The sequence below is a fragment of the Nicotiana tomentosiformis genome, chromosome 3 (assembly GCF_000390325.3).
Source record: "Nicotiana tomentosiformis chromosome 3, ASM39032v3, whole genome shotgun sequence".
Lineage (NCBI taxonomy): Eukaryota > Viridiplantae > Streptophyta > Magnoliopsida > Solanales > Solanaceae > Nicotiana > Nicotiana tomentosiformis.
Genome location: NC_090814.1, coordinates 58,711,516 through 58,736,711, shown reverse-complemented (window position 1 = coordinate 58,736,711; position 25,196 = coordinate 58,711,516). Strand labels below are relative to the sequence as shown.

The following is a 25,196-nucleotide window of genomic DNA, read 5'->3' as shown; positions in this document are numbered from 1 at the left end:
ACTGAAAGGAACCCCAAAGAAATAGTGAATACTATGACATTGAGAAGCGGGCAAGTGTTGAAAGATCCCACTCCAGCCCAAAAAGAGGTGGTACCTGAAAAAGAAAGTGAGGAGAAAAAAACTGTAAAAAAATAAAATATTTGTTTTAGAAAATATTTTTTAGCTTTTTTTAAAGCAGTTTTTTTGTAAAAACTGGAAAAAAAAATATTTTTTCATTTTTTTTTTTTCAGTTTTTAGTAAAAAAAATTCAGTTTTTTCCAGTTTTTACAAAAAAAATTTCTTTAGAAAATTGATTTTCAGCTTCTTTTTTTTTTTTTTTTTCAGTTTTTACAAAAATATCGTTTTAGAAAATATTTTTCAGTTTTTTCTAAAGCAGTTTTTTTATAATAACTGGAAAAAAAAATATTTTCGTTTTTTCAGTTTTTAGTAAAAATAATATCAATTTTTTTCAGTTTTTACAAACAAAAAAAATTATTTTTCGGGTATGGGTAATGAGTCTTTTTAATTAATTAGGAGATATTTAGAATTGACCAACAGGACGATGACACGTGTCTCTCCGTTTAAATGAGAAGTATATTTAAATCCAAAGTATGACTGCATGAGTATAGATAATCTAATAGTATAACGAGGGGTATTCTTAGATCATTTTCAAAAATAAAGTGATATATTTGGCCATTTTCCGTTTCATTTAATGATAGTGGAATTCGGATAAGGCTTTGAAACATCAGCTTTAGAACAATGTTTCAGTCAACTAATAATAAGAATTAAATGACTTCCAAGAAGCTACCATTTATAAAATGATTCGAACGACCATATTGACCCAACATTTGAGCCATATATTTGTTTGTTAGGGCAGTATTTACCTACCATAAATGTTTATATCTTATATTCCAGATGGTTGTAGAAATTGCACAATTAGACTCAGTCTAGAAATTGATATTCCAAAAATTTAAATCAAGCTCTAGTAGGTGGTATGACTGTGTCCCCATGGTAAGTTTATGAAGAAGAAAATGAGGAATTCTAATTACCTTTTACTACAACTTAAAAAAAGTTTTTGGGAGGAGTGGGGGCGTTGTTAGCAGCATGAAGTGGATCTTATCCTTTTGCCAGCCTTAACGACAACATAAAAGAAAAAATCTTCTTTTCAGGAAACAATATTTTTTGGATTTCCAGTAGTTTTCCAAAATATACTTATCATTCATTACTTTTACGTTAAACAGAATAGATTAAAACGTTAGCCGCAATATTGGAATAAATTTTCAATCTCAAGATCTCCAAAATCACAAAGGTAAAATTTTCAATTGTTGGCCGCAAAAACTCTTTCCCATAGATCACGGGCATATATGCTGTTTCCAGCCCTTTGAACGAATTGGACTTAGCGACGAACGGTTACCAAATGTCCTAGGTTTAATATATTCTTTAAGTGCAACCAAAGTCAAAGTCACTGTTGCCTTATCTTCAATTTCAAAGCCCATTGGCCTCACTGGCACGTTTCGTGAACCACGTCGTAGCTGATTGACACCCTGGCTGCCTTAATTGAAAGAAAAAGCGTCCCATCACTAACACCTTTCAATTTCCTAGCGGTAGGTGCTTGCCATTTGGTCAAGTAAACGAAGTTGCGCTCACTGTTTTATGGGAATATCAATATATCCGTATATGGATAATCATCATGTTTTTTTTTATTTTTTTATATTTTAGTTTATGGCTTTCAAAATAATTACTATAGAATATTCAACACAGCCGCGTCTTTGAAACTCCTTCCTTTCCACACGCCTTTTCTTCTGTTTTCAATTACACCTTTCTATAAATAGCTCCCTCTCTTCTTCCTTCCAAAACCAAGCAAATCTTACAACATTTTTCTCAGCAAATTTACAATTTCTTCCCTTTTATTAAAAAATGGTTGATTACGATAGAAAGACAACAAAGATGATATCCTCTGATATGCCTAGCAAATCGCCGAAGATTTCAAATAAGCTTCAAATTTCAATACCAGCTGCGGCACCTATTCGGTTGACGGAGCTGTCGGCGGCGTCTGATTCAGCTTGTTCAGCTTACGAGCACTACCTAAGGCTACCGGAGCTGAAGAAGATATGGAGTTGTGTAGAATTTCCGAGTTGGAAGAATGAATCGTTGCTCAAACCGGCTTTGCAAGGTTTGGAAACGACTTTCCGGTTCATTTCTATTGTGTTGTCTGATCCTAGACCGTATATGAACCGGAGAGAATGGAAGCGGAGGCTTGAATCATTGGCAATGGATCAGATTGAAATCATAGCTATGTTGTGCGAAGATGAAGAAGAGGATTCGGAGACACGTGGCACGGCTCCCGTCGGTGACCTCACGTCGTCAACTAGTGTATTGGCTCGTCAGAATAGTTCGGCGGAAGTGTGGAAGCTTTCCGATGAGACGACGGTGGTTAGCCAAACGAGTGAAGCCAGCTTGTTGCCTCGTCTCGCGGCTTGGCAGAAGTCCGAAGACATAGCGCAGAAGATTTTGAATTCCATTGAATGCGAAATGAGGAGATGTCCATACACACTCGGATTAGGCGAGCCGAATCTGAGCGGCAAGCCAAGCCTTGAATATGACGCAGTAGTCAAGCCATCGGAGCTTCACGCTCTGAAGAAAAGCCCTTCCGATCGCATGAATTTGGAAAATTTCGAAAACCGAACGCTGTACACGACGCACCAGATCCTCGAGACATGGATCTACGCGTCAAAAATGCTTCTAAAGAGAATCGCCGAGAGAATCGATCGCAAGGACTTGGAAAAAGCCGTTAACGACTGCTGGTTACTGGAGAAAACGTGGAAACTTCTAACAGAAATCGAAGACCTTCACTTGCTAATGGATCCGGACGATTTTCTGCGCCTAAAAAACCAATTATCCATTAAAGCAACTACCGAATCGGAGCTATTTTGCTTCCGATCCAAAGGACTCGTAGAAATTACCAAACAATCCAAGGATCTAAAGCACAAAGTGCCGAACATTCTAGACGTAGAGGTAGATCCCCAGGGTGGGCCGAGAATTCAAGAGGCAGCCATGGAGTTGTTCAGGAAAAAGGAAAGCTTCGAGAAGATTCACTTACTTCAAGCTTTACAAGCAATTGAAATGGCAGTGAAGAGGTTCTACTATTCGTATAAGCAGTTGTTGGTAATTGTTATGGGGAGTTTAGAAGCTAAAGGCAACACAACATTTATGGCCGTTGATACAAGCGATGCATTGGCTCAGATCTTCCTTGAGCCAACATATTTTCCGAGTCTGGATGCTGCAAAAACTTTTCTGGGAGAACAATGGAGTCATGAGCATGGGAAGTATAGTCCAGAGAGAAGTAACAAGGCCTAAAGTTGATTAGTCACTGGGGATTTACTACGATAATGAAGTATTACAAAATCAAACTTGGGTGGAATACAGATTTTATTTTATTTTATTTTATGTTCACCTTCGTTAACAGTATAGTATACATTATACAGATGGTATTTATTGTATCAAATCATTTTTTAGAATTTTGCCAAGGCATTCTTTTGGAAATATAATGAGATTTTCATGTATGCGTCACTAGAATGCAAAATTTCTAGAGGATTAAATCTTCATTGGCGTTGATGTAGTTTAGAGCGCGTTTGGACATAGGAATTTTTTCAATTTTTTTTCGAATTTTTTTTTATTTTTTTTCGAAATCAGTGTTTGGCCATAAAATTTTCAATTTTTGCTTGAATATGAATTTTGAAATTTTTCAAAAATTTGAAAAATTTCAAAAAGTTATTTTTTAAAAGTTTTTCACTCATATCACTCACAAAACTTCAAAAACAATCTAAATTATATTCATGTCCAAACACAATTCTAATTTTCAAATACAATTTTTACTTATTTTTTTTTTTATTTTTATTTTTTGGAATTTTACAATTCTTATGTCCAAACGCCCACTTAATGTCTTTGAAGTGTAGGCCAATTTTTTAATCCGATATTTAAGTGTAACGATGATCATTACCCTCTTTTAAGGTAATTGCGGATCTATTAAAAGAGATTTGGGGTTCGACCTATGATTGTAGTGATACATTTTCTTTCTAGTTTGAATTATTTGATGGGTATTTAATGACAACAAATTTACGTGGAGTGACAATTATGGGCTGTTGATTTTCCATTGGAACTTTTACCATACTAATAGCCTATTTGGTCGAGTTGAAAAAATCAGCTTATTTTGGAAAGTATTTTTGGAGAAAACAATTTGTGTTTAGCTAATCAATTTAAAAAATACTTTTGAATATTAATTTATCTTTGACCAAACTTTTCAAAAAATATTTTCATGTGTCAAATTACAAATAAGGACTTGAACAAATTTACTTAATAGTTAATATTATATAAGTAGATAAATTATTACAAATATTTATTATTAAATATAATAATTAAGTTTTTATTTTATTTTATTTAAGTAAAATATAAAAATAAAATCGAAAAGTACTTTATTCTTTCAAACATCCTATAAGTGGGCGTTTGATCATAAGAATTATAATTTTTTTTAAAAAAAGTGATTTTTTAAAAAAAAAGTAAAAATGGTATTTGAAAACTAGAGTTGTGTCTGGACATGAATATAATTTTGACATGTTTTAAATTTTTATGAGTGATTTGAAGTGAATTTTGAAAAGCAATTTTTTTTGAAGTTTTTTAAATTTTCAAAAAATTTCGAAATTCTATTTCAAGTGAAATTTAAAATTTTCATGGACAAACACTAGTCCGAAAAAAAGTATTTTTTTTTTGAAAAAAAATGAAAAATATCTTATGGCCAAATAGGCCCTTAAATTACAAACTTATTTATCCCTAGTAGAAAGGTGATACCTAATTACATTCTCATATACAAATTACTAAGTTAGCGTTTAGCCATATATTTTCAAATTTGTTCTGAAAAAACTAATTTGGGTGAGGTTTGGTTTGAAGATGAAAACGTGTTTGAACATCAGTTTTCAAAATATATTTTCTAAATTTATTTTGGAAAAACATGAAACATGACTTATACCCACAAGTTATAAAAACTATCACAAATACCCAACAGTACCATTATCAATAACATTCATTATATTATCGCAAACCATAGTTCTGAACATAAATAAATTTGATACAAAATTATTATTTTTATAATGAACTACATGATACACTATCAGGTGACTGAGAAGACGAAGCAACATTGTTACAAAATAATAAATTGTGGGCTATTTTATAAAATACAAAAGTTTGGGGCAATTTTTAAAAAATGTAATAGTGATATTTTGGCCAAAAACCAGCTATTAAGCTGGGTTTGGGATTTGAGATTTGGAATTTGGAATTTTGTCAAAATGTAGGTAAAATCTATGACCAAACATGTATTTGCCAAATAAAATTTAAATTTATTTTAGCAAAATCTATGACCAAATGATAATTATATATACAAATAAATGATAAACGCGTATCTCAGTAATCATAGGCACTTAAATAGGTAATAATGAATACATTCATTATTCTCTCTCTCTTATCGGCTCTATTCTTCTTCTTTCAATCTTCTTTGCTTTTCTTCTCTTTTCTCATCTTCTTTCTCTTTTCTTCTTCACGGAATTCAACAATAGATTTCGATCTTTTGGCTATGGAAATTCAGCTTAGCAATTTGTTTTCTATTACACGATTGTTGTTCGAATTGAAGTTTCCAATCTATAAATTTTCTCAGTTTTGCTAATCGATTCTTTCTAATTCAGTATTACTTCGACATTACATTTGATGAAAATTAGTGTAGGTTCTGGTTTGAATTACAGAATAAAAATTGAAGAGAAAGAAGAATACACCACATGCAAAATATATATAAATCACATACAAATACATAAAAGACATATTGACCACACGTTTGAAGATGTATCAAAATTATATTAAAGTTGCATTATAGTTATATGCTGAGTAGTATGAAAATTATATTTAAGTTATATATTATTGTAGTTGTATTGAATTTGCACGAATATTGTATAAAAATTATAAATAAGTTGTATGCTATATAATTAGTTGTATGAAATTTATTTTTAAGACGTATGTTGTTGTAAATGTATTAAATTGTATCTATTTTGTATGAAACTTGTAACTAAGTTGTATATTTGTATCATATACATTCTTTTTTCTTGCTCGATTTACTAGGGAAGGAAAAGCAGAGATTTTGAAACCAGTAAAACACATTCTTACCTTCAATCTTCCCACAACGTCGAAGTTGGACAGTGATATGCTGAATCTGTTCAGTGGAAGGAGTTCTCGTGCCACATACATACAACTCCTTAAGGGATCAAAGTTATTCTGGAGTTGGATTCCAACATGCAATATTAGATGCTTCGAATTATTAGAACTGCAAAAGTAAGATGCTTCGAATATCTTGCCAAAATTTCAATTATCAGCAAGGATCCTAAACACAATGACTACATAAGGAGCAGAATAGAGCACAATTAAAAATAGCCTGTCACGTTAAGAAGGATTTCGTGGCTATGTTCACTTTAACCAAATATTGAATGAGGATCTTTTGTCACTGCTTCTGTGCATAGAAAGTTAATACTCATAATACCTAATAATTGATATTGTATTAAATCTGCAATTGAACTACTGTCATCATACTTTTCTATAATGGAGCTACTATATTTCTTGTCCTGAGTTAGCAACAAATATTGTATACTATGATTAGTGGTATGTTAGATGGTATTTACAATTATGATTAATGATTACTATTGAATTATGATATACTACTTTTGGTATACTATGATTATTGTTGAATCATAATATACTATTTGAGTTTTTGAAATGATATTTCCAATATTCTTGGTTACACATTAGTATACCATGATTCGACAATCATGATATCCTCATTATTCTTAGTATACTACTTTTTGGTATACTATAGTTACTGTATGTAAGACCCCGTAAAATTTTCTAATGACTTAAGACTTTAGAATGCACCACAGGCGATCAGGAATAACACTTTCAGTGTCTAAGGAGACCTACTAACTTGGACCATATCATCTGGTCATAGAAACATATGAGGAATGTCACGACCCAATTCTCCTATAGGCCGTGATGGCACCCAACATTACCACTAGGCAAGCCAATAGTGAATTAAGCCATGTTATGCCTCTTTTAATAAGTTTTCAATAATTAAATTTCATTAATTAAAAGGTTAAGAAACAACAAGTTTAAATAAATAGACAAAAATGGCTGAGTGCAGTCATAACAATAGGTAATCCAAAACCAGATGACTGTTAGTGTGTGTGCCAAGACCTGGTATCACCAGTGTATGAGCACTAATAGATTATAAAAAACTCTAGCTACTGTCTGAAATGAAAATAGAAAGGAAATAAATGCAAAGGAGAGGCTCTAGGTGTTGCGGAATAGCTCAGGAAGCAACTCAACACTAGGCCTCGGGATATCTGGGATGCGCGCCGGTAGGACTGCAAGTTGTACCTGCCTCAGATCCTGCACGATTAGTGCAGAAGTGTAGCATGAGTACATAAACAACATGTACCCAGTAAGTATCTAAATTAACCTCGAAGAAGTAGTGACGAGGGGTTGACTTCGACAATTACTAAGTGCTAACAATATGAATACCGAAATTCTAAATAAGCATGAGTTATGTAAATAATTATACTAATTCATTAACAAGCAGGAGCAAATAATTCATTCACATTTTAAATAAATCCCAAATAAATTCCCGTCATTTAATAAATGTAACCTCCTAAGCCACAAAATAATATAAAGTATGAATAGGCTCCGAGTATTATTAAGCACGATTTATGCCGAGGTCGTACGGCCCGATCCATAATAACGTGTACACTGCCGAGGGACGTGCGACAAGATCCATAGATGCATCTATCTACTGCCGAGGTGTTCGGTCCGCTCCACAAGAAGAGATGATACTTTATAAGCATTTGATTTAAACGTTATAACAAGGCTAATACACAATGTAATAAAATTTTCATTAACGGTCAAGTAATCCGCTAAAAATTCAAGTAGGTGAAATTCGGTCTTTTACAATTTTTCTAATTAGTTCTAATATAATATAGGCACTTAAATTGACAAGTATGGTGCAAATATTATAAGTAATTCATGATTTGGGTCCTAAACTACCCGGACATAAGCATAAATAGTAGCTACGCACGGATTCTCGTCACCTCGTACGTACGTAGCCCCCACAATTAGAAGCAATTATTAACTTAAATCACATATGGGGCAAATTCCCTCTTACAAGGTTAGACAAGAGACTTACCTCGTCTCAAAGCTCACTTTCCGATCACAATTTCGCTCTAAAGCCTCAACTCGGTGCCGAACAATAAAAACTAGTCAAATTTTATATAAATTAATCAATACATGTTCAAAAGTTCATATTCTAACTATTAGAGTGATTACCCAATCCCAGTTGGAAGATTCCTAAAATTTACCTCTGGCCCCACATGCCCGGATTCCGAAAATTTTCGAAAAACGTTGTGAGCCATAAACTCACGAACTAAAATATATAATTTTTACTCAATTCCATAACTATTTTCGTGGTTAAATTTCAATTTTACCAAAATCTAGTTTTTTCAACTAAACTCACAATTTTTTCATGTTAAAATCTACCCATAATCTATGTATTAAACTTACATTGGGTAGGAATTATTTACCTTCAATAGCTAGGTTGAAATCCCCCTCTTTAAAGCTCCAAAATCGCCCAAGTGTATAATAAATGAACTTAAAATAGCCTAACTCTCGTTTTTAAAAGATGTTCTGCCCAGCTGCCCCTTCTACGCGAACACGGAAAGGGCCCGCATTAGTGAAAGCAAACGGCCCAGGCCTAGAAAAATTGGCCATCGCGAACGCGGCCAGGGCCTCGCGAACGCGGAGGCTTACCTGCCCTGCCCTGCCCTACGCGAACGCGAAGACCAACGGTGCCACTCCCACCCAGGTCGCCATACTCTTCACGAGCGCGGACCCCATCACGCAAACGCGAAGCACAAAAATCCCCCCAGCCCAATTCCTTCACCGCAAACGCTAGTGTTCTTCCGCGTTCGCGAAGAAGGAAACCAGAACTGGAAAATCTGGTTTTTTCAACTTAGCTCCGGGTGGTCCAAAACACACCCGAGCCACTCGGAACCCCGTCCAAATACACCAACAAGTATATAAATATAATACGGACATGCTCGAAATCTCGAAGCGCGTAAAATAATAACGAAACTAAGTATCGCACCCCAAACTAAATTGAATCAATTTATGAACTTCAAATTTCCAATTTGCTTTGAACGCGCCGAATCATATTTACACTACTCGGAATAACATCAAATTTTGCATGCAAGTTTTAAATATTCAGCGCCGAAATGCTCCCGGTTCATCCAAACCCCGATCCGAACATATGCCCAAGTCCAAAATTATCGTACGAACCTATTGGAACTGTCAAATCCCAGTTCCGAGGTCATTTACTCTAAATTTTGACCAAAGTGAAACTTAGTCTTTTATAGGCCAACTAAGGAACTAAGCATTCCGATTTCAACCTGAACTCTTCCAATGCGGAATAACATAATGGAAATATAAAATAAATGATACTGCAATTCAAATAATTTCAATTCCCAAAACCGTGTAGAAATAAGTCACAATCTTCTAAGAATTTATTCTCTATACATTAGAGTCTAAAGAGAATAAGGAAAGCAACATAATAAGGATAGAAGGTGACTTAGAGGTCTGCGGACGCTAGCAGATGTACCTTGAAGTCTCCGTGTACGACTAGTTCACTGATACCTGATCTGATATGAAGTACCTAGATCTGCACAAAACGATGTGTAGAAGCGTAGTATGAGTACACCACAACCGTACCCAGTAAGTGCCAAGCTTAACCTCGGTAGAGTAGTGACGAGGTCAAGCCAGACCCTACTGGAAATAATAAAAGACAGGGTAAAAAGTTTAACGATATAATAATAATAAAATGACAATAGGATTGAATCAAGTAAGTAGTATGTCACAATTTAACTACATAGAATAAGGGCAAATAATACCTCATAGAAGGAAAACAGAAATTTATAACTTTAAGAAAAATATAAATTAACCAAAGGCAAATGCAGCCATAAAGAAATATCAACAAGGGCACTCCCGAGGTACCGCTTCGTAGTTCCAAATCATAAATAAATTCACAATATCTCATTTTCTTATATTACCGCAGGAGCCTTCACATTTAATTTTAAAGAGAACATTTTCCCGAAATAGCATCCTGTGTTTTAGCCACCCTTATCACACTGCATGATTTCTAGTAGTTCCCCTACTAGCCACGCGTATCAAGCCACTCTTATCTCACCGCATGCGTTCCAACACCAGACCTTATACCACCGCATGCGTATCAATATCACAATATATCACAATTTGTATCTCAAGTGCCCAAATATTTCAACTTGCCAAAATAAATCAACAATAACATTATTTCCACAATAAATAGTTCACGTCTCAATCACAATGAATACAAAATCTCACAAAATATTCGAAAGTGAATAAATCATCAAAAATAATATGTCACAAATTTAACACCCTCCCTCAATACCAAATTTTTAATGTCAAATACTTCATTTTAATAATAATTCAATTAAGAAATTCAATTTTCAAATAATGAACACCGAATAAAAGAAATAAAGTTTCAACTAAACAGGTAAAGCAATTAGTAGGAAAAATGTCAGGCAAATTTAAAATATAAAAATAGATCAATGATGATGAATATAACCGGATAAAATAATTTAATTAATGTGTAACAGAGATCTACACAATTTAAAAATAGAGTTTTCCATATTTAGCCCGTGTACACACTTGTCACCTTGCGTACACGATTTTCAACACATCACATTATCATATCAATACCAATCTTAAGGAGAATTTCCCCCACACAAGGTTAGACAAGTCACTTACCTTGAACCGTGAAATTCTTTACTCCGCTATGCCTTTGCTTCATGAATTGGCCTCCGAAAGCCTCGTATCTAGTCATAATAATTTCGATTAAGTCATTACAAATTATTAGAATTAATTCCATATGAAAATACTAATTTTCCAATAAAATATGAAATTTAACTCAAACATCGCCCGTGGGGCCCACGTCTCGGAACCCGACAAAAGTTACAAAATATGAACTCCCATTCAACCACGAGTCCAACCATACTAAAATTACTAAATTCCGACATCAACTCGACCTCCAAATCTCAAATTCTTATTTTGAAATCCCTAGGCCCAAATCCTCTAATTTCACATCGAAAACATGTAATCTAGTCGAAATACTCAATGATAATCCAATATTATTGACTAACAATGATCATAAGTGACTTACCTCAAGTTTTCCCGTGAATTCTCTTTGAAAAATCGCCCAAAACCGTGTTGGAAATGTCCAAAAATGACAAAAACTCGGAACCCCCTGTTTTTGTACATTGCCCAGAGGTTTCGCTTCTGCGGAATTTTAACCGCATCTGCGGTTTCGCTTTTGCAATTTCACTTTTGCCGTAAATCTCCCGCTTTTGTGACTGCCTTCACTTCTGTGGACAAGGAGTCCGCTTCTGCGGTCCCAAGTGCACTGCGATCCTTCGTCCGCATCTGGGGTCGCGCAGATGCGAAAATTTTCCTCCGCACCTGCGGCTACTGCTCCACTCTCCCTTTACCGCTTCTGCGCTCCCACGCTCTCTTCTGCGAGCTCGCACATGCGAGCCAAATTCCGCAGGTGCGATTGCATTAGATGGCAGAAAGTTTCCAACTTTGTTCTAAGTCCAAATTTCGATCCGTTAACCATTCAAAACTCACTCGAGGCCTCCGGGACCTCAACCAAATACACCAACAAGTCCTAAAACATCTTACGAACTTAGTCGAAGCCTCAAATCACATCAAACAACACTAAAAACACGAATCATATCTCAATTCAAGCCTAATGAAACTAAGAAATTCCAACTTCTACATTCGATGCCGAAACCAATCAAATCAAGTCCGATTGACCTCAAAATTTGCACACAAGTCATAAATGACATTACTGACCTATTCAAATTTCCAGAATTGAATTCCGACACCGATATAAAAAAATCAACTCCTCAGTCAAAAATCCAATTTTAAATTTCTATTTTAGCCATTTTAATCCTAATTTAACTACAGACTTCCAAATAATTTTCCGGACACACCCCTAAGTCCAAAATCACCATAAAGAGCTATTGGGATCATAAAAACTCTATTCCGGGGGTCATTTACACATAAGTCAACATCCGGTCAACCATTTCAACTTTTGCTTTCAACCTTTAGACTAAGTGTCTCAATTCATTTCGATATCTCTCCGGACCCGAACCGACTACACCGACATATCACATAACAACTATAAAGTACAAAATGAGCAGTAAATAGGGGAACGGGGCTACAACTCTTAAAATGACTGACTGGGTCATTACAAAACCTTGTGCTCAACTTGCCCTTCTTCCTGAACCTCATGATTTCCTTTATCGGCGAGACTTTCAAGAGAACCTTCTCGCCCGCCATAAATGATAAATCATACGTGTTCTGATCCACGTAACATTTATGTCTGGACTGTGCTGTGCGAAGCCGCTCCTGAATCAACTTTACCTTTTTTCAAGGCATCCTTCACCAAATCAGTACCATATAAATTAGCCTCGCTGGGCTCAAACTATCCGATGGGTTAACGACATCGCCGACCATATAAATCCTCGAATGGAGCCATCTCAATGCTGGACTTATAACTGTTGTTGTAAGCAAACTCGGCCAAATACAAGAATCGATCCCACTGCCTTCCGAAGTCAATCACACATGCTCTGAGCATATCCTCCAAGATCTGAACTGTCCGCTCCGACTGCCCGTCGGTATCCGGATGAAAGGCTGTGCTGAGCTCTAACCGGGTCCCCAACTCACTTTGTACTGCCCTTCAGAAATGAGAAGTAAACTGAGGGCCTCTATCTAATATGATGGATATAGGCACACCATGCAACCGAATAATTTCCTGAATATAAATCTAGGCCAACCTCTCTGAAGAGTACGCGGTCACAACCGGAATGAAGTGTGTTGACTTGATCAACCTGTCGACAATGACACAAACTGCATCGAACTTCTGCAAGGTCCGCGGCAACCCAACTACGAAGTCCATAGTAATGCGCTCCTATTTCCACTCAGGTATAGTCATCTGCTGAAGTAGGCCTCCTGGCCTCTGATGCTCATACTTGACCTGTTGGCAGTTTAGGCACCTCGCCACATACCCAACTATGTCTTTCTTCATCCGCCGCCACCAATAATGCTGCCTTGGGTCGCGATACATCTTCGTAGCACCTGGATGAATAGAATACAAAGAACTGTGTTCCTCCTCTAGGATCTTCTCCCTCAAGCCATCAACATTAGGAACACATAGGTGACCTTGGAGTCGTAGAGAACCATCCTCACCGATAGTAACCTCCTTGGCAGCACCATGTAGTACCGCCTCTATGAGAACCAACAAGTGTGGTTCGTCAAACTGGCGAGCCTTGATCTGCTCGAATAGTGAAGTCTGAGCGACGACGTATGCAAGAACTCGGTTGGGCTCTGAAATATCCAACCTCATAAGTCTGTTAGCCAGGGACAGAATGTCCAAAGCTAGTGGCCTCTCCTCTGTTGAAATGAATGCCAAACTACCCATACTCTCCGCTTTTCTGCTCAAGGCATCCGCAACTACATTAGCCTTGCCCGGATGATAAAGGATGGTAATATCATAATCTTTTAGTAACTCAAGCCACATGCGCTGCCTCAAATTGAGATCCCTATGCTTGAACAAATGCTGTAAGCTGTGATGATCGGTGTAAACCTCACAGGACACCCCATAAAGATAATTCCCCCAGATCTTAAGAGCATGAACAATCACGACCAACTCTAAATCATGTACAAGGTAATTCTTCTCATGGGGCTTCAAGTGACGTGAATCATATGCAATAACTCGCCCCTCCTGCATCAATACATAACCCAAACCAATGCATGATGCGTCGCAATACATAGTATACATCCCTGAACCGGAAGGCAACACTAACACCGGTGCTGAAGTCAATGCAGCCTTGAGCTTATGACAGCTCACCTCACAATCATCGGACCATCGGACGGAGCACCCTTCTGGGTCAACCTACTCAAAGGTGCTGCAATAGATGAGAAGCCCTCTACAAACCGGCGATTATAACATGCTAACCCCAAGAAGATCCTGATCTCAGTCGCCGTAGTAGGACGAGGCCAACTCTGAACTGCCTCGATCTTCTTGGGATCTACCTTAATACCCTCGCCTGATACAATATGCCCCAATAATGCTAGAGAATCTAGCCAAAACTCACACTTGGAGAACTTAGCATATAGCTTCTGTTCCCGCAAGGTTCGAAGCACCGCTCTCAAATGTTGCTCGTGCTCCTCCGTGCTACGTGAGTAGATCAAAATATCATCAATAAAGACAATGATAAACAAATCAATATATGTCCTGAACACCCGGTTCATCAAATCCATAAACACCACCGGGGTGTTAGTCAAGCCAAAGGACATCACTAGAAACTCATAATGGCCATATCTAGGCCGGAAAGCCGTCTTCGGAACATCCGAATCCAAAATCTTCAACTGATGGTACCCCGATCTCAAGTCGATCTTAGAGAACACTCTAGCACGCTCCAACTGGTCAAACAAATCATCAATACGTGACAACGGGTAATTGTTCTTGATGGAAACCTTGTTCAACTGGCGGTAATCAATGCACATCCGTATAATCCCATCTTTCTTCTTCACAAATAACACTGGTGCACCCAAGGCGATATACTCGGTTTGACGAACCCTTTTGCTAGTAACTCCTTAAGCTGTTCCATCAACTCTTTCAACTTTTTCGGAGACATACAGTACGGTGGAATAGAGATAGGCTAGGTACCTGGATCCAAATAAATATAGAAATCGATATCACGATCTGGTGGCATGCCTAGTAGGTCAGAAGGAAACACACCGGAGAACTCCCAGATCACGGGCACTGAATCAATTGCTGGAGTCTCTGTGGTAGTATCTCGAACATAAGATAGATAAGCCAAACAACCCTTTTCGACCATGTGTCGAGCCTTTAGAAAAGAGATAACATGGCTAGATGCACTGACAGACGAACCCTTCCACTCAAATCTAGGCAATTCTGGCATCGTCAAGGTAATAGTCTTGGCATGGAAATAAAGGATGGCATGATATGGAGATAAACAGTCCATGCCCAGGATGACCTCAAAGTCCGTCATACCGAGTAACAGAAGATTCGCTCTAGTCTCATAAGCACAGGATGTAACAATGCAGGACCAGTTGATCCGATCCACAACAACAGAATCGCCTACAAGAGTGGACACATAGACAAGAGTACCCAATGACCCACGAGGAACACCCAGGAAATGAGCAAACAATGATGAAACATATGAATATGTAGACCCTGGATCAAATAGCACTGAAGCATCCCTACCGCATACAGAAATAATACATGTGATCACGGCATCTGAGGCCACTACATCTGGTCTGGCCGAAAAAGCATAAAACCTAGCTGGAGAACCACCTCTAGGACGGCCCCTACCCACCTGCTCTCAGCCTCTGGGCGGTCGGACGGCTGGTGGGGCAGCTGGTGCTGTAATCATAGTCTGCTGATCCTGCTGCACTGCCTTGTCCCGAAGCTTGGGGCAGAACCTCCGCACATGACTGAGATCCCCGCACTCGAAACAACCTCTCGGTACGGTTGGCTGCTGACCTGAAGTATGACCCTGATGGCCTAAATACCCACTGGAGGAACCCTGAGTAGCTGGTGGGCGGTAGGAACACTCTGGCATGGCGCTGAAATAAGGTTGCACTGGAGCACCCTGAGGAGGTGGCAATGCTGGATGTGTGGGCCTTCTAGACTTACCCCTCATAAACTGGCCTCTACCCCCAGTTGAGGCACCTCTGAACTCTGCAGAATACCAAAATCGCTTATCCCTCGTAGCCTGCTCCCAAGTACGCTGACGTACACCCTCAATCCTATGAGCTATCTCTATAACTAGCTCGTAAAAAGTCCCCATCTCAACCTCTCGAGCCATGGTGGCCTGAATGCAGTGTGAAAACTTGCAACAAACCTCCACACCCTCTCTGCATCGGTGGGAATGATCATAACTGTATGGCGAGACAACTCAGAGAACCTCGCCTCATAGTCGGTCACTGACATCTGACCCTGTCGGAGTTGTTCGAACTAAAACCATTACTCTTCCTTCTGAGAGGGCGGGATATACCTATCTAGGAAAATACGAGTAAACCGGTCCCAAGTAATGGGAGGTGAATCTGCCGGTCTGCCGAGGAGATATGACTACCACCACCTACGGGCCCTGCCCTCCAACTGGAAAGTAGTAAAATCAATCACATGGGACTCCAATATCCTCATGTTGTGCAGTCTGTCCCTGCACCGATCAATAAAGTCCTGGGGGTCCTCATGTCGCTCACTTGCAAAGACAGGAGGATGAAGCCTGATCCATTTGTCCAATAGCTTCTGCGGATTGTCGGTTGCAGCTGGTCTGGGCTTAGGTATAGCTGCTGCAACTAGCTGACCTCCGCCTATGGGTAGTGCGCTCGGGGTCTGATATACGGCAGTTGCATGCCCTGGAGCCTGAGCGGTAGGGGTCTGTGCTGCCCCTCCCGCCTGAGTTGTGGCTGGGTCTGCTGGAAATAAACCAGCCTGAGTCATAGTATCAATGAATCGTAGCATACGGCCCATGACCTCCTGAAATCCCGGCGTGGCCCATTACTATTGAGTTATTGTATACTACTTTTGGTAAACTATAATTATTGTTGAATCATGATATACCTTATTTGAGTTTTTGAAATGGTATTTCCAATATTCTTGGTATAATACACATTAGTATACCATGATTCGACAATTATGATATTCTCAATATTCTTGGTATACTACTTTTTGGTATACTATAGTTACTGTATGTAAGGCCCCGTAAAATTTCTTATTGACTTAAGACTTTATGCGCCACGGGTGATCATGAATAACACTTTGAGTATCTAAGGAGACCTACAAACTTGGACCATATCATCTGGTCATAGAAATATATGAGGAATGTAACGATCCAATTCTCTTATAGGCCGTGATGGCGCCTAACGTTACCGCTAGGTAAGCCAATAGTGAATTAAGCCATGTTATGCCTCTTTTAATAAGTTTTTAAGTAATTAAATTCCATTAATTAAAAGGTTAAGAAATAACAAGTTTAAATAAATAGACAAAAATGGCTGGGTCCAGTCATAATAATAGGATAATCCAAAACCATATGACTTCTAGTGTGTGTGCCAAGACTTGGTGCTACAATTGTATGAGAACTAATAGATTATACAAAACTCTAGATACTTTTTGTAATGAAAATAGACAGGAAATAAATGCAAAGGAGAGGCTCTAGGTGCTATGGAACGGCTCAGGAAGCAACTCACCACTAGGCCTTGGGATATCTGGGATGCGGGCCTGATAATTGGGAATTTTGACTACTTATTAGCGCCTTTTAGCTTTTATTTTTATCCAAAAGCGTTTAATTGTGTTCCCGAAAACTAATGAAATGTGCTTAATTGCAGAAATATTGGAAGATGACCTCCCGAGAGGAAATACAACTCAAGAAGGAGTAATCTGAACTCAAGGACAAAAAAGACACAAAAGCTCAATTGTGCGGACTGCAGAATATCATCTGCGGCCGCAGGTTATGAAGGAATTTTCATCAAAGACTGGTGCAAAGTGTGGTCCGTACATGAATTGTGCGGCCGCAAAAGTTGAGCCAGAAGCAAAGTTTAGAGAAGATGCATTCCAAGTCTCCCAGAAGTGCGGACCGCATAACAATTGAGCGGCCACAGAAGAAGAACTATGCGGCCGCAGATACAATTGTGCGGATCGCAGAAGAGAAAGGTGTGGCAACAGTTACATTTCTGCGGACCGCAGAAAGAGTGCATTGCTGCCGCGATTCAGAATTATGCGGCCGTAGACTTCCAATCCGAAAGAGTATTTTTGTCTGAAATTTCTAGTCATGTATAAATAGACAAGTTTCATATTTTTAGGTCAATTTTTGACATCAGCTGCTACGGTTGCTGTTTCCTTTTATTCTTTTTAGTAGTTTTTCATATTTTAAGCTACTTGAACATAGATTTTATCATTTTAATTAGCAATATGAGTTTAATTATTATTTCTTCTTCTTTTTCTTCCATTTCAAGCATGAGTAGCTAGATTTTTACTAGGGTTGTGACGCAATCCTAGTGAGTAAACTTAATAGGTATTTAATATAATGCTTGTTTATGGTTAGGTATTTATTATTTAGCCTTGTTCTTGCTTTTATTTGTAGAATTAATGGTTACAAACATTAGTTCATGCCTATTTGACTTGGTCTATACTTGAGAAAGAGAGACTTAGTCTAGGAAAACTTGGCTAACAAGAAATTGGGTCAATCGAGAGATTGATAATCCAATTAAAGGATTGAACCTAGAGATATTAACAACCGGACTTGAGCTTTTTGTCAACTATTTTGTTCAATACCTATTTGGATTTAAGAAATCCAAAATTGGGAAAATCACTCTCTAACAGAGAGATATTGAGAGGGTAATTGAGTGTTGATAGCTATAATACACCCCGATCAATAAAACAAGCATTAAGGTTTATATCCCATTAGGCAAACACCCAGGTGAAGGTCATAACCCTAATTTAGACTTTAAAACAACCCAATTTTGTGAAAATGCAATTGTAGATATACAAACTCACACACTATGATATATACTACTAACTTTCATACATATAGTTCCTTGCGGAATTTGACCCCGACTCTTGTTGGGTATTATTATTGCATCGACCGTTTTCATAACCTTGAATTGAGGTGTGAACTTCGACGAGATCAGCGCCGGTAGGACCGCCAGATGCACCTTCCTTAGATCCTGTATGATTCGTGCAGAAGTGTAGCGTGAGTACATAAATAATATGTACCCAGTAAATATCTAGTCTAACCTCGAAGAAGTAGTAACAAGGGGTCGACTTCGACACTTACTAAGGGCTAACAATATGAATACCGAAATTCAAAATAAGCATGAGTTATGTAAATAATTATAGTAATTCATTAACAAGCAGGAGCAAATAATTCATTCACATTTTAAATAAATCCCAAATAAATTCCCGTCATTTAATAAATGTAACCTCCTAAGCCACAAAATAATATCAAGTATGATTAGGCTCCGAGTATTATTAAGCACGATTTATGCCGAGGTCGTACGACCCGATCCATAATAACGTGTACATTACCGAGGGACGTGCGACACGATCCATAGATGTATCTCTCTACTGCCGGGGCATTAGGCCCGCTCCACAAGAAGAGAGGATACTTTATAAGCATTTGACTTAAACGTTATAACAAGGCTAATGCACAATGTAATAAAATTTCCATTAACAGTCAAGTAATCCGCTAAATATTCATGTAGGTGAAATTCGGTCTTTTACAATTTCTCTAACTAGTTCTAAAATAATTTAGGCATTTAAATTGACAAGTAGGCTGCAAATATTACAAGTGATTCATGATTTGGGTCCTAAACTACCCCGATATAAGCATAAATAGTAGCTATGTATGGACTCTCGTCACCTCGTACGTACGTAGCCCCCATAATTAGAAGAAATTATTAACTTAAATCACCTATGGGGAAAATTCCCTCTTAGAAGGTTAGACAAGAGACTTACCTTATCCCAAGGCTCACTTTCCGGTCACAATTTCGCTCTAAAGCCTCAACTCGATACTGAACAATCAAAAACTAGTCAAATGCTATATAAATTAATCAATACATGTACAAAAGTTCATATTCTAACTATTAGAGTGATTACCCAACCCCAATTGGAAGATTTTTAGAATTTACCCCTGGGCCCACATGCCCGGATTCTGGAAATTTTTGAAGAAAGTTGTTACCTATAAACTCACGAACTCAAATATATACTTTTCACTCAATTCCATAACCATTTTCATGGTTAAATTCTATTTTTATTAAAACCTAGGTTTTTCAACTAAACCCACAATTTTCATAATTTTCTCATGTTAAAATCTACCCATAATCTATGTATTAAACTTACATTGGGTAAGAATTACTTACCTTCAATAGCTAGGTTGAAATTCCCCTCTTTAAAGCTCCAAAATTGCGCAAGTGTGTAATAAATGAACTCAAAATAGCCTAACTCTCGTTTTTAAAAGATGTTCTGCCCATCTGCCCCTTCTACGTGATCGCGGAAAGGGCCCCGCGTTCGCGACAGCAAATAGCCCAGGCCTAGAAAAATTGGCCACCGCGAATGCGGTCAGGGCCTCGCGAACGTGGAGGCTTACCTGCCCTATGCGAAGACCAACGGTGCCACCCCCACCCAACTCACCTTACCCTTCACGAACGCGGACCCCATCACGTGAACGCGAAGCACAAAAATCCACCCAGCCCAATTCCTTCATCCCGAACGTGAGTGTCCTTCCGTGTTCGCGAAGAAGGAATCTAGAACTGGAAAATCTGAGTTTTCCAATGTAGCACCGGGTGGTCCGAAACACACCCGAGCCCCTCGGGACCCCGTTCAAATACACCAACAACTCCATAAATATAATACGGACATGCTTGAACTCTCAAAGCGGGTAAAATAATAACGAAACTAAGAATCGCATACCAAAACTAAATTGAATCAATTTATGAACTTCAAGTTTCCAATTTGCTTTGAACGCGCTGAATCATACTTAGACTACTCAGAATGACACCAAATTTTGCGTGCAAATCTTAAATCACCATACAGAACTATTTCCAGGCTCGAAATCCCAAACAGACCTCGATTACACTAAAACCTACTCTAAACCAAATTAAAGGAACTTTAAAACCTTCAAGCTTCCAACTATCAATATTCAGCGCCGAAATGCTCCCGGGTCATCCAAAATTCGATCCGAACATACGTTCAAGTCCAAAATCATCATACGAACTGTCAAATCTTAGTACCGAGGTCGTTTACTCAAAATTTTGACCAAAGTCAAACTTAGCCTTTTAAAAGCCAACTAAGGAACTAAGCGTTCCGATTTCAACTCGAACTATTCTAAATCCCGAACTAACCATCCCCGCTAGTCATAGAATAATAAAAGCATATACAGAGAGTCTTATTTAGAGGAACATGGATCTAGAAAGAAAATTGACTGGTCGAGTCGTTACAAGGAAAGTAATTTGGAGCATGTTAATGAAGTTTAGAAGTGAAAAGGAATAAGTTGGAACAAGTTGAAATTGTCAAGTGGAATAGAATTTCCTAAGATGTGCATCCCTTGACTTTGAAAAAATATAAAAGTATTTTTAATGGATTTTGATTCTACATTATTGCTCGTCGACTCTAGTTTCCAATACATCCAACCGTTCATTATCTAGATATTCCTACAAGAAGTTATGATATGTTTACCGAGGACTATCTAGCAGTTGAAACCAGCGCCTATGTCAGGGCACCACATTAGGTATGGCGTTGGAACTAGCTTTTAAAAGGGCCATTTTGGGGGCTTTGTCTCCCATTTCACATACCCGAATTTTAGAGCTCCTCTCTCCTCTATCAAGACTCCCAACCTCCACAATCTTCAAGGTAAGCAATCCTCATTGCTTTAATGTTAAATTTCTATCATTTTAACACTTTGAATAAACACAATCTATGCATAGAAACCATAGATTTTCAAGGAATCGACATCAAGAGCTCAAGAAGAGGGTTTTGCAAGATTTCTTTCAAAAGAAAATTCTACACCTTTAAACTTACATGCATGGATTAATATTGAGTATATGAGTAGGAATTGAGTGTTGGAACATATGAGATGGTGATTGCAAGCCATATGTTCTCAACCTAGGATGGTGGATATTGTAGAGATTGTGAAATGTAATAATTGATGATATTGGTTGGTTTGAAGTAGATTGTTCGACATGCATGTATTGTTAGAGGTTATGAACTACTTAAGGATGGTTGTGGGATGAGTAATTGGTAGGAATGATGATTATTGGAGGAAGAAATTCCATTGAAGGAGATGATAGAGGATTATTCACACTAGGTGTTTGATAAAATGTCGAAGTGACATAAACCATGTATTTTCTTGCTAGTAGTGACCCAAATGATTATGTTGTAGATTGATGTTGTAGAGTCAGTCGGGGGTTGTAGTAGCATTAACGAAGCTTAATGGAGGTATGAATGGCTAAATTCTTTTCCATAAAATTAATTAGAAGAAATTTTATGTTCTCTTCCTATTCATGGTTTCATAATTCCATGGTTCCCCCTTCTTAGCCTATAGTTGTGGAAGACAAGCGGCTATATACTATCCATGTAATTTCTTCACATGTTTAGTTCAACACACCATGATTTTTCCATTATGATAATGTTATAAAGATTCAAGTTTTCAAATAAGCATGAAATTGAAACTAAGACATTCCAGTGGTTTCAAATGATGAACTTGGCTAATGATCCTAAGATAACAAATGAATACGTTATGAAATGAAGGAGAGATGTTCTATGTTTAACGATGATAAACCTTAAAGATGGTGAATTAGGCCCATGCGCCTTTATAATCTATTCATGAATTCTTCACAAATGTTCTAATGTAATAAACTATGTTTTCACATAACAAACATGCTAATAACATCCCCAGATCCGAAAAAAGTACGAACATGAATTTAAAGTATTCCATTGATCCAAAATCTTATGACTCAAAAAGTAATAAATATAAAAGACGTGATGCTAAAATTTCAAATGACATGATCACAATGCTTTGGCTATTCAAATGGAAGTGAACACAATTAATATTAAATTATAACGACCTGAACAGTCGTTTTGAGTTCTAGTGCTCTAGTTTGAAATTCAAGGCTTCAATAGGTCCATTTTTGAGGTTTTATGACTTGCGTGCAGGGTTGGTTTTTGATTTCTAGGAGATTCGAGAGTATTTTGGAATAAAAATACTCATCTTGGAGGTTTTAAGTTGTCGGAGTTGACCAATGATTGACTTTTATGAAAATGACTCCGGATTGATAATTTGATGGTTCTACAAGAAGAGAAAGACCCAAGGATTAAAGGAATAACGCACATAGTAGGCATAATGTGTGAGGTGCCCAATTGTCCTCGTAACGGAGGAAAGAAAAAGTTAAGGATAAGACCAAGGTAAGCAAGATCATAAAGTTGGCCTCAAGAATGTGAGACCTCGTATTAAGGATTATATAAGAACGTGACAAGGAAGCTCGATTTTCAGAAGTAATTGAGATTTTACAGAGATTCATGCATGGATTTCAAATATAGAATGAATGATGGCATATTAATAAGTTATGTATTAGGCGACATCAAGCTTGATTCTGAAACTCTAGAATGGTCAATTATTGTAATGACCATCCTCGGATAGAGAAGTCAAGAGCCAAATGCGAAAGTTTGTGCCCCATACTTTTAAGAGGATCAACTGAGAGAGGATAAGCACCCAATGGCTAGAATGATGCATACTAATGAAGTTACACGAGTTTCTCATGGTTCAAAGTAGAAGAAGAGGCAAAAACATGTTGAGCATGATAGTGACTGCATATTTTTGGTGAAAGGAAGACAGTAGGAAGATGATTCTTAGAATATAGTGGGGGTTAGTTGAGGTTTAGCTTTGATGAGTCATGACCATGTAGCTCACTTGCGGAGCGGTGCATGCAAAATGAATTGAATCATGTGGGTATAATAGTTAAGTCCAAGGTATTGAAAGCATGATATACATGAGAACACGTTTGAAAGGATAACTACCTCCAAGGAGATATGGGTATGTCCAATAGACATATGGTCAACTAGTGCATATGGGTAAAGTATAAGAACCATTCTTATGGACGAAAGATTTGAAAAGACAAATAAGTAGCTTAAGCCCACGATATGTGAAAGGTATGATCTGAAGGGTAATGATGATTCCATATGTCTCTCTCTCGGGAGACGAAAAATTATGAAAGAAATAAGGATGAGTTTATTGTGCCATGTAATCCTTGTTTGGCAATGATAAGTCTAAGTAAAATAAGAACCAAATATGTAACATAAGATATTTTCTTGAGTATGAGAGGAGTCAATTGAAATAGAATCAAGAGGTACACCAGCTTTTGTACATAATAAGGATTCCAGAAATATATAAAGCAAGGTTGCGCTCCTAAAAGCTATGGACAAGAGGGATTCGGGGGCCAGGCCCATGACACTGTATAGGGGTAAGTACCTACGTGGTTATTACCATGAAATTTTAGCTCTTGCTAACAGGTCACTCTATACAAGAGGACTAGAAACATGACAGACCTTTTTCTTAAGTTGGTAAAGGCAAGGCATGTGTTGAAATCTGAGACGTTCATCCCCAAGTAGGGAAGGAAGGACCACAGTAAAGCTACCTAAATTCAAGAAGCAGGAGTAAGATCATACGGTTATGTTATTTTAATATCATAATGAAGATGTGTATCAGCTGAAAGGGGTGCGAAGGATTAAAGAAATACCTCAAGAGAGGTGCTAATGATAAATTCGTAGTCTATTTTAGAAATTAGAATATTGGGAAAGGTAAAAGTGTTTCCATAATACAAGGTCCATGAGATAGTCAATGGTCCAATGATGCAAGAAAAAGGAAGGGATATGTATAAGGTCTTCTTTGAAGGCTATTAAATTTATTTAAATGATAGAGATAATGGAACCCAAGAGGATGCCTGTGAGCAAATGAACAGGGCATATGAATGTTCAGAAGGAGTTTAATATGTAATCGCGACTTAGCAAAGTTCCTAGACCTTACAGAGAAATGGGTCAGGCGTTACTAGAAGATGCAAAGTACCAATTATAATGTAGCTGACTTTGATGTCACTAAATATGGACTAAGAGAAGTAGGGAAATTCACGCCTCCATATCATAATGAAATGTGAGAATGTCAGGAAGATTTGGTGTTGTGGCTAACTCAAGAAGCACATACATCCATACCATAAGTTTTCGGCAGGCTAGTCATGTATGCGGCACAGTAAAGGTGCTAATGAGGCAGTTGGAATGAAACGAGATAAGGAATGAATGTCCTAGTTTCAGAGAAAAGATGGTACCAACACCTCGGCTAGACCAAGGAGGATGTGATATAATGGAAGCAAATGGAAGGGTTTACCCAGATGATAGAATGGGAATGTATTAGATGGTTTACTTATCAAATATAGAATTAGATGTAGTAAGTGGTACACTAAGATTTAAG

At 37.7% G+C, this 25,196-nt stretch overlaps 1 protein-coding gene across 1 annotated transcript; it reads left to right on the top strand.

Moving 5' to 3' along the window:
- Positions 1 to 1,803: 1,803 nt before the first annotated feature.
- LOC104106788 (nematode resistance protein-like HSPRO2) lies at positions 1,804 to 3,542 on the top strand. The gene has a single exon (XM_009615417.4). It carries the CDS (start codon positions 1,897 to 1,899, stop codon positions 3,334 to 3,336), a length of 1,440 nt encoding a protein of 479 aa, XP_009613712.1. The 5' UTR covers positions 1,804 to 1,896; the 3' UTR covers positions 3,337 to 3,542.
- Positions 3,543 to 25,196: the final 21,654 nt, after the last annotated feature.

Bases quoted from the DNA above. Each gene is read 5' to 3' on its own strand.
- LOC104106788 (XM_009615417.4), top strand. From the start codon at position 1,897: ATGGTTGATTACGATAGAAAGACAACAAAGATGATATCCTCTGATATG.